Raw genomic sequence first — 11158 nt, 5'->3', positions numbered from 1 at the left:
ATGTGTATTGAGCTATTTAATAACACTAAAAATATCCATTACCTGATGGTGTCTATTTCATCAGGGTCATTGCTAATGGAGACTCACTGAATACTAAAAGTGAAGGGAAATACATAGTGTCACGGAAATTTAGATTCTGGGCCAAAGGAGGGAAAAATGCAAAACTTTCAGCTCTTTAGAGCTAACTAGTTTAAGATTATCTAATTGTTTTGTCAGTTTATGCAATGAAAATGGCAATGCATGATAAAGAAAATTTCCAGAAATCTTCCCATTTATTAATATTTGCCTTTTTTCTTTTTTTTGTTAATAAATTCCTAGGATAATATGAATAATTAGTGACGTCTCTTTCTGTTTAAGGAAACAGGCTGCAGAACTTCATCAAAGTGGACTCTAGAATTTTCAGGTGATATTTCACAAAACAAAAACAGTCAAAAGATTTCCGTACGGAAAGGTATGAATTGCATAGTTGATGTTCATAGATTTACATTCTCCTTCAAGTCTGTCACACTTGTTTCTTGGGGTGAAGGCAGAGGTGGGTGGCTTGAACATACTATAGAAGGAGAGATCAGCTCAGAAATCTAGATGGTTCTGGTTTCTCTGTCAAGCACTGGAGGATGGAGGGTCTATTTGATATACAGAGATGCCTCAGGTGTCGCAGAAAATCTCTCACCATCCACCACTTCTTGGTAGCTGCTAAAATTCTTATTGACCCTACATTAATAGTATATTAAGCTTCTTAATTCTACTTTATGGGTCTTGATGTAATGATGGCCCAGTGTCTGGTTAGGTAGGATAAATAATCAAGCTTTCATTTCAAAGATTTAATTTTACTAATCTCCTTTTCAACATGGCTTATATATTTATTGTCAAAAAGTTAGGCTAATTTTTGGGGGAGGGCCACCAATATATCATCTCTCACCCATACATAATAACACATGAAAATTTCAAATAGGTATTTGTTCTCATAAGACACAGAAAATGTATTGACTACCTGAAAACATGACTGATTTTTTTGTTTCCACTTTTGTTTTTGATAAACTCATATAAACTCATAAACAATAAACTCATTCTGTGAGAATGAGTGCTTAATTATAAACCAGTTGTTTTAAAGCAGGGATGCTTTTGAACACAAGGGGGATATTTGGTAATATAGGTAGACACTTGTGAGTATCACAGTTATGGGAAGGGATGCTATTGGCTTCTGGTTGGTAAAGGCTAGGGATGCTTAGAAGCATCCTGCTGCTGAAGACAGAATGCACAGGACAGTTCTCACAGCATAGAATCATCTGGACCAAAATATTAATAGTGCCAAGTTTGAGAAACCCTGTTTAAATGAATATTGTAAAAATACTTTTGAAGACATTACACTGCAAGGGAACACACTGAACAAAGTCTACTTTAAGTTATTAAAATATGTGAAAGATAACGACAGAAGCCTCCAAGGTATGTTTGGCAAATCATTGTTTCATAATGGGAACTCATATGTGCATTAAAATAAAACACTAAAAATTAAACAGTCTCTTGTGATGGAAATTTATATAGAAACTTCATCTACATCGAGTAGAAATTTTTCCCTGTGCATGTCACTGTAATGGATAATGCTCAGTTAGAGCATAGACTCTTAGACCTCATTTCCGCATTTAGGAAATAGAATGGGATGCCATAACAAAAATATCAAGAGGGTAGCTGGGGCCTAGAAAATCTTTGACTTCTTGTCTTCTTCTGAGTCCAAGTCTGACCCAAATGTATCCACTCAATAAAGTTCCTTTTTCTTTAGTTAAATTACTAAAAGATTATTTAATTTAATTTGGGGGGAAGAGAAGTTTATGTTTTATTACTATGTTGTGGTATTGGTGATGTTTTTTGAAAAGAATTCTGAATTAATACACATTACCAAATTATATCTCTAAACTCATAAAAGAAGCAGAGTTTGCATTTTTAAGTAGAAACTATAAGGTACAGATGTTTTGTTGAGAGTGTTGTGTACAAAAATACTGTGGACTTTCAGAAGAAGTAGTAAGAGGAACTCAGACAGAATGGAGCTGGAGAGTAAAGATCATGCCTCCTTTCTTTTGCTGGGTATCTCCTCTGACAAGATTATCTCTCAGGACTAAGGAGTAGAATTCAGCTATTAGTCATAGTTTCTGACTTCCTTGGTCAAAATATTTAATTAAGCATAGTCTCTTCTCCTTTATGAAATTCTTGTCTTCCTTTCTTTTTGTTTTTTAGTTTTTAGTTTTTTTTTTTTTTTTCTTTTTTGGTGAGGAAGATTGGCCCTGGGCTAACATCTGTTGCCAATCTTCTTGTTTTTTGTTCCCCAACCCTCCAGTACATAGTTGTATATCCTAGTTGTATGTCATTCTAGTTCTTCTATGTGGGATGCCACCTCAGCATGGCTTGATGAGCGGTGTGTAGGTCTGCACCCAGGATCCAAACTGGTGAACCCCAAGCGATGGAAGTAGAGTGAATGAACTTAACCACTTGGCCACAGGGCCGGCCTCTTCTCTTCCTTTTTTATTCCTAATTCACATTTTTCTCCAGTAAATAATAAAGAGAGGAATTGGAGCTGTCTTGATTTTCTTCTGCTCCTCTGTTCCTACACTCTGGTCGTTCTCTCACTTCTGCTCTGTCTCTCTCATGAGACGCAGCCACACTCTCAATGTCTAGTCTCATAAGTCCAGTCGATTTATATTTTTTCATGGGATAATCTATAGAGCAATGTTTAACAATAACATAACAGCACATTTCTATTGAAGGCTTGTATCTGAGACATATGCTTCTCTCATTTCTTTGACCTAGATTTTCTCATAATATTACTTATGTCAACTAACACAAGGTACATAGAACTTCAAATAGTTCTTGATTAATTTCCATAAAATAAATTCTACTCACTTCTGGTACCAAGAGATCAAGAGAAAATGCAATGTAAAGGCACCAGATATATGTGTGACATAGAACCACTTCTGAATGGTTCAATACTCAATTTTATTTGATTCTTTGTGTATTACAGAGATACATAGGCCTCTAAGGATGTGCTGGGAAGACTTAGTAACTGGTCCTCTCTTCTTGGAGCATGTGCCTCTTTCTTCTGTCATCGTTACTTCTGCAAGCAGCAATGAGTTGCAGGTCTCATGCAGTAAGCAATCCTAATTTCATTTTCAGGGCACTGAATTTTACATCGGCCATTACCCCTTCTGCACTCTCTCCTCAAATCCAAGCTACCATACTGGGGATATCTCTTTTTGGCTGTAAGAAGGAAAGAATGAATGTAATTAGCAATCTAGCTATGAAACGCCCATATTTTAAAAGGAGAAAGGCCCGGAAGCAACAGAGTAGGGCAAAAGAAAAAAAACCTCCTTTCTAGAAAATTTATGACCGTGAAAATCTTTTGCGGGAAGTTTAAGTGAATGTAACGTCCCTTGGTGCAAGGTAAATCCTGGAAATCAGAAAGTGTCTTGGACCTTAGTTAGGTGTGCCAGCTTGCTTCCTTACAAGTCGTTAGAAAGCAACTCAAGGATAGTTTCCAAAGTCAACAGTAAAAAAAGTGCTCATAATTTATTTTCTGTCAGGCTCAGTCTCTACAATCATCTGACTGCATTTGGGTTCCCCCTTTTCTGCTCTCACAAATGTTATTTGGACTGAATGTTTTACTTTATTTCTTCAAGAGAGAGATTTCTGCTGCAGCTTGATTATACTTTTATAAAACCTTGAGAGTTGGGCAATGTTAGGTAATCTTCTTCCCCCTTATTCTGACCTCTAAATATGAGTATTTCCCAAGTTTGTGTCTTTGAGTTACTAATATTCATCTTTACAAGCACCCATCCACCTATTCAACTATTATGTACGTTCCTTGTTAAGCTCTATGCCAGTCCTTAGGGCAAGTTTCTCACTCTAAGCACTATTGACCTTTCGGGTTGGACGATTCCTTGCTGTGGGATGCTATCCTACTCACTGAAGGATGTTTAGCAGCATCCTTGGCCTCTACCCACTAGATGCCAGTAGCATCAGTTGTGACAACATAAAGGTCTCCAGACATTGCCTAATGTCTCCTTGGGGGCAAAGTTGCCTCTCATTGAAAAGCCACTGTTCTAGTGATGCCACAATAAGCCAAACAGATATTGTCTCTGCCCTTGGATACGTGGTTCAAATGCTGTCTTCTCTCTGAAGTCTTTGCTGATCACTTTCAGGAAAGTAATTTCTCTTTTCATTGTTCTCACAAAGCACTTCATATGTAGCATTCATATTGCATCTATAACATTTTGACATGCTAGGGAATTTCTTAAAACAATATATGAAACCCTACTTAATATATAAGCTAGGAATGGGCAAGATAGTTCCCAAAATATTTTTCAACTCATAGTTTTTTATTTTCACTCACCTGCTGCTTTATTCCTTAGGCTACATTAACTTTGGAAACAAAAGGATAAAAAGTCGTGACTACCCTTTCAGCACAAAACTATACTATCCTGTAATCAAAGCACATGTCAGATTTAAAGAGAAGTGATTATTGGCAACAACTCATTTTTCGATTTGGCAGATAAAGTGAAACAGTAGCTGAACATGAAAAAATACGTCATTTCTAGAAGTTTGGTGTGTTTACAACTCTAGAAAATGAAGAGGAAAGCTGAGGGACTTCACTGGAAATTTCTCTGCACAGAAAATTTAAGCTCTTTTACCTAGACATCTTTTCCTCTGTAACTGACTGGCAAAAGAATGAGTTTTTCTACCACAATTTTGAATAAGAACTTTCACCATCGAAAATAAGGTATAAAAAACAACTGAGGACTCTAAAAGAATTGTACATATGGTATTTAATTTTATTTAGTTTAGTTCAACCACCATATGTTGGTGAACTAAAAGGTGAAAGACAACATTCTTATTGATGCATAATTTTCTAAAATGCCTATATTCCATATAACACCTCTTCTAATTTTGTGTAGAAAATATCTTGACGAATTTATTTTATTTTTGAGTGATTTTGCCTGTAGTGATAGGAGTTCCCCCAAAGTTTGATACATGAGTGGTTAACAAAAATGATGGGCTCACTTTGAAAATATAATAAAAATATACAAAAAATTAATAACACTGATGTTGTAATCCATATCACTGTAGCATCCGAGTGGTTTATAATTTCTAAGTCTACAGGACACATGATTTCTAAATTTGTTGATAAATGTATGAATAACTTTAGTTATTAGTAGGGGCATCTGGTATAAGGAAAGGCTGTTATAAGGAAAAATAAGCTAATAAAACATAAAAACACTTGGCATGGTGATCTATTAATGTTAGCTTTTGTTGAAATTAGAAGAAGAAAAGATTTATCACACATTAAAAGCTATATGAATCTGTATAGAATTTCTTTTTGGCCCTTTCTAGAGTTGGAAACCCCCAGAGATTCTTTTCTAGCAATCTTTGAATGGAGGCAAAGTAAGCTATTTTCTTAGATAAATTAACAACTGCATATTTGTTACTTCATTAATGCTTGGCCCATATTTAGAATTTTATCCATTTGCAAAATTTGAATTATAATTGATCAGTTTATTATGTGTAAATTTTTAGATTGTCATTATGGACTCTATAATATTCACAATGAAAGAATAATTTAGTTTGCTAGGCCTCTATTAAAATTTCTATTGGTCCTAAAAAAATCATCTAAAAAGGAATATTTTCCTGAGAGTTAGTGAATTTGAGCCTGATTTCACTGCCACTATCATAGATTGGGAAGACTTAAGCTCGTCCTTTCATCTAAGGCTCTTTAAGAAGGGCGTATACTCAATGACTGCTCCAGATCTAAAACAGTATTCTATTTCTGTACAATTAGTACTAACACATTAATCAGAAGAAGAGAATCTTGTTTCATACCTGATGTGAAGAGATAGTTCTTGAGGGGGAAAAATGTCTCACAAAAATTATAGCTTATGTACAAGGTATTGCACTCAACATTCATGTGATCTGTAGTAGCTAAGACAGAAGGGTAGTGACCAGAAATATTTAAAGAAAAGCCAACAAGGGACATGATTTTCTTGTAGTACCGATAACAGAATGTTAAGAAAGACTTTCTAATTGCAGGCAGTACACTGGCGTAGGTTATAAAGAAGGAAAGGGTAAATAGATCTTTCTCTAATGCTGAACCATCTACCCCTCACCAGTTGATTAGGCTAAAGAATATTTTTTCCAGCAAGAACAGATTCCAACAAATTGTTGCAGGATGGTGATGAGACTAATGTATTGATCTTATGGGTTTTTTTTTTGAACTTTTTATTTTGAAATCATTTTAGATTTACAGAAGAGTTACAAGTATAATAGAGGCCAATTTTGTCTTATGGTAACATCTCATGAAACCATACGACATTTATAAAAACTAAGAAATTAATATTGGTATAATACTATTAACTAAACCACAGACTTTATTCATATTTGACCAGTTTTTCCCTTTTTTGTCTCTTTTTTTCTATTCCAGGATCCAATCCAGAGTACCACATTGCATTTAGCATAAAAATCTTTTAATCCCTGCGTTATTACCATGCTTTTAACAAGAAACAACTGATATCTACTCAAATTCATTAGCACAAATATGCCCATAAACATTTCCATGTTACCTGGTAAAATAGTGACCCAAAAGAGCAGAATAAAGAAAAAGAGATGAATCTTCATTGTAGAGAGTTTCTTAGGAAAAAGTGTCAACAGGTCTTTTTCAAGTCAGGTTTTTCACATAAGGAAACAGAGAATCCTTTTATTTATAGATTCTCCTGGGAAGTGGTTTTAACTACTGAGGCTTATCAATAGCAGGAACATTTGTATGCTTGGTTGAATTGTGCCATGTTCAAAGAATATGGTCACAAAAAATTATTATTAAATTTTCCTCATAAAAGTAAAACCTGCTTGTGTTACCTTATACGGACTCTCATGAAAACATAACCTTTAAGAGACTTTTAAGGGATACGTGTTTGGATTGCTAAAACATCAGGGAGAAAATATTACGGTAATATAACCTTCTATTATATGTTACATATAATCCTAAATAGTCCAATGCCTTTAGTATTAAATTACTGAATGTCTGAATCATAGAATTTTTCAGCTAGAAGTTTCCATTGAGATCTCTTTTGTTTACAGATGGAAACAATGAGAATCAGGGAGGTTGAAGAATATATTTCAATTCATATAATGTATAATTACTTAAATGTAACATGATTGGGAAATTCTGGATTCACTAATGAGTATGGGAAATACTCTGCACAATAGGTTTTTAAGTATGACTTACAAACTTCTTATAATAAATCATCTGATTGCACAATTCTAGGTTCAATGTTTTTAATTCTGTTTATGGAACTGGAAATGATTTCCGATCCAATTTGCACGCTGCCCAAGTCTATTATTTCAGATACAGGGGGAGGAGCTGGAGGTTTCACACAGTATCCAGAAGCTGACGTTAGAAACAGAGAACAATTAATTGATTCTCTCCTAGAACAGTCAAGAGAATTTCTAGGACAGTGGTTCTTAAACTTTAGCCACATCACAATCTCCTAGAGGGCTTGTTTAAAACAGATTGTAAAGATCCACTCCCAGCATTTCTGATTTAGTAGGTCTAGAATGGAGCCTAAGAATTTGCGTTTCTAACAAGATCCTGGAATGCTAATACTGCTAAAAGGGACCACATATTATTCTAAGAAACCTGATTCATTCATTCTATAAAATACCAGAAAAATGAATTGCAGAGTCACAGAATTTATGTCAGGCTTAGCAAAGAATGTAAGCCTGCTTAGAAATTCTAATCAAATCCTCTCGTGTTACAGGTGAGGGATGTGAAATCAAAAGAGATTAACTTGTCTAACCTTTGTTATCCTTTACAAAAACATGGAAACTTTGGACTTAAATCAAATATGAGGAACTTTACTTAGCTATGCTTTCTTTCTGGAAAAGAAAAAAATTGAGAATTCAGCATCACTTGATAGGAGCAAGACCACTTCAATACCACACCATGAAACATTAATTTAACAAGTATTTATTGAGAACTAAAATTTATCAAGTTGGAATTTGCTGCAAGCTGAGGGTGTATTAGAGGGAAAAAAAAAGTTTAAATATTACCCTGGAGGGTGACATCAACCAAAACGGTGGGGTAAGGACCACTGAGAATCTGCCCCTTCAAAACAGCAATGAAAGATCTGGGGAAAACTGTCAGAATTAACTTTTTCAGAACTCTGAAAATTAACCAAAGGCTTGCAACAACTTAGAAGGTACTAGTTCAAGAAAAATGGCTCCATCTCTGTAAGAAGAGTAGGTTTTGTGATATTTTAATAAATCCTAATCCCATCCCTTACTCTTCAGCTCAACAGAAACCTTGAAAAATAATGGTCTGCATTTATGGTACCAAATGGAGCGGAACATAGCTAGAGTTCTTCAAATTCTCGTTCCCAGCAACAGTCATTATTTAACCTGTCAGGTGGTTTCCTGGAAGACCTTGATTGAAAGGCCTACCTTTATTTCTCCGGACTCAGAATATACCCAGTACTAAAGACACTCTCCAGGAGAATTTTTCAAAAACATTTACAGGTAACTGTTTTAGTCACTGTTACTTGAGGCAGTAGATAACAGTTGGGACAAACAATAGATTAACAAAAAGTTTGGAAGAACAGTTGGGGAAGAAGATCTACACTTTGAGAAACTCTGACATATTCCTGGGAAGTAGAAAGCCATTTGCAAGTTTATGCGTAAGGCTGTGCACATGCCCAGGAATGTACAGGGCTCAGGAAACCTGAGAAGGCCTGAAGCTCTCACCTCTTGTTGCTCTTGAGGCTCTGCACAAGAGGGAAACAAAGGCAGAAGCAGAGAAGGAAAATGCTTGACTAAAGTGTTAACAATATTCCCTAACCTACACATAGGTGCCCCCCTCAAAAACTGGTAGATATTTTTGGTTTTATGCATTTAAAAAAATTTCTGTATCATCATGAAGATTATGATACAGAAAATTTAGCAGCCCCACACAACTGAGAATACACACTGTAAACCATTAGTCCGGAAAAGTCACTAAATAAAAAAAAGAACTCCTACAATAAGCAGGAACAAAAACAAACCCTTGTGTGAAGGAAGAATTTGATTTCCAGAATTGTCACATTTTAATATTCAAAATGTCCACTTTTCAACATAGAATTATAAGGCAAGCAAGCAAACAAAAAAGTATAGACAGGAAAAGTGTCAATGAATAGGAACAGTCCCTGAGGGAGACAGACATTGGATTTACTAGATGATGACTTTATTTATTTATTTATTATTTTTGTTTATTTATTTCTGGTAGTAACACTGGTTTATAACATTATGTAAATTTCAGGTATACATCATTACATCTCAATTTCCGTGTAGATTATATCATGTTCACCATCCAAAGACTAATTACAAACCATCACCATACACATATCCCTGATCACCCTTTTCACCCTCCGTCCTCCCCCCTTCCCCTCTGGTAACCACCAATCCAACCTCTGTCTCTATGAGTTTGTTCATTATTGTCTTTATCTTCTATTTATGAGTGAGATCATATGGTATTTGACTTTCTCGCTTGACATATTTTGCTTAGCACAATACCCTCAAGGTCCATCCCTGTTGTCACAAATGGCAAGAATTCATCCTTTTTTATGGCTGTGTAGTCCATTGTGTATATATACCACATCTACTTTATCCAGTTATCCTTTGATGGGCACATAGTTTGCTTCCAAGTCTTGGCTACTGTGAATAATGCTGCAGTGAACATAGGGGTGCATGTGTCTTTACGCATTCATGTTTTCTTGTTCACTGGGTAAATACCCAGCAGTGGAAGAGCTGGATTGTATGGTAGTTCTATTCTTAATTTTTTGAGCAATCTCCATACAGTTTTCCATAGTGGCTCTATCAGTTTGCACTGCCACCAGCAGTTAATGAGGGTTCCCTTTCCTCCAACACTTATTTCCCGTCTTGTTAATTATTGCCACTCTGATGAGTGTGAGGTGATAGCTACTTGTAGTTTTGATTTGCATTTCCCTGATAATTAGTAATGTTGAACGTCTTTTCATGTGCCCATTGGTCATCTGTGTATCTTCTTTGGAGAAATGTCTGTTCAGATCTTTGCCCATTTTTTAATTGGGTGGTTAGTTTTTTTGTTCTTTGTATATTTTGGATATTAACCTCTTGTCAGATATATGGTTTGCAAATATCTTCTCCAAATTGTTAGGCTCTCTTTTTGTCTTGGTGATGGTTTCTTTTGCTGTGTAGAAGATTTTTAGTTTGATGTAGTCCCATTTGTTTATTTTTTCTTTTGTTTCCCTTGCCCAGTCAGACATGGTACTTGAAAATATGCTAGGCTGATGTCAAAGAGAGTACTGCTTATGATTTAATCTAGAAGTTTCATGTTTTTAGGTCTTACATTCAAGTCTTTAATCCATTTTGGATTAATTTTTGTGTTTGGTGTAAGATAATGGTCGATTTTCATTCTTTTGCATGTGGCTGTCCAGTTTTTCCAACACCATTTTTCGAAGAGACTTTCCTTTCTCCATTGTATGTTCTTGGCTCCTTTGTCAAAAATTAGCTGTCCATAGATGTGTTGGTTTATTTCTGGAGTCTTGATTATGTTCCATTGATCTGTGTGTCTGTTTTTGTGTCAGTACCATGCTGTTTTGATTATTATAGGTTTGTAATATATTTTGAAATCAAGGAGTATGATACCTCCAGCTTTGTTCTTTTTTCTCAGGATTCCTTTGGCTATTCAGGATCTTTTGTTGTTCCATATAAATTTTAGCATTCTTTGCTCTATATCTGTGAAAAATGTCATTGAAACTTTCATAGGGATTGATTGAAACTGTTGATTGCTTTAGCAAGTCTGGACATTTTAACTATGTTAATTCTTCTACCCCAAGAACATGGAATATCTTTCCATTTGTTTGTCTCCTTCAATTTCTTTCAACAGTGAATTATAGTTTTCAGTGTACAGGTCTTTCACTTCTTTGGTTAAGTTTATTCCTAGATATTTTATTCTTTTTATTGCAATTATAAATGGGATTGTATTCTTAGTTTCTCTTTCTGCTACTTCGTTGTTAGTGTATAGAAACGCAAAGGATTTTTATTTGTTCATTTTGTATCCTGCAACTTTATCGTATTAATTTATTATTTCTAAAAGCTTTTTGGTGGATTT

At 35.1% G+C, this 11158-nt stretch overlaps 1 protein-coding gene across 1 annotated transcript; it reads right to left on the bottom strand.

Moving 5' to 3' along the window:
• Positions 1 to 3097: 3097 nt before the first annotated feature.
• On the bottom strand, positions 3098 to 6654 carry LOC106827028 (beta-defensin 110). Its single transcript, XM_014834653.3, has 2 exons — positions 6600 to 6654; positions 3098 to 3246 (listed from the first exon to the last, which is right to left on the bottom strand). The coding sequence occupies exons 1-2, from the start codon at positions 6652 to 6654 to the stop codon at positions 3098 to 3100; spliced, it is 204 nt and encodes a 67-aa protein (XP_014690139.1).
• Between the last annotated feature and the right edge of the window lie 4504 nt (positions 6655 to 11158).

Source organism: Equus asinus, chromosome 8 (assembly GCF_041296235.1).
Source record: "Equus asinus isolate D_3611 breed Donkey chromosome 8, EquAss-T2T_v2, whole genome shotgun sequence".
Classification (NCBI taxonomy): Eukaryota; Metazoa; Chordata; class Mammalia; order Perissodactyla; family Equidae; genus Equus; species Equus asinus.
The sequence above is the reverse complement of the archived record's forward strand: the minus strand, read 5'-3'. Positions and strand labels throughout refer to the sequence as shown.

Bases quoted from the DNA above. Each gene is read 5' to 3' on its own strand.
- LOC106827028 (XM_014834653.3), bottom strand. From the start codon at position 6,654: ATGAAGATTCATCTCTTTTTCTTTATTCTGCTCTTTTGGGTCACTATT. The intron at 3,247-6,599 runs GTAACATGGAAA...TCCTTCTTACAG, and splicing joins TTGGGTCACTATTTTACCAG to CCAAAAAGAGATATCCCCAG.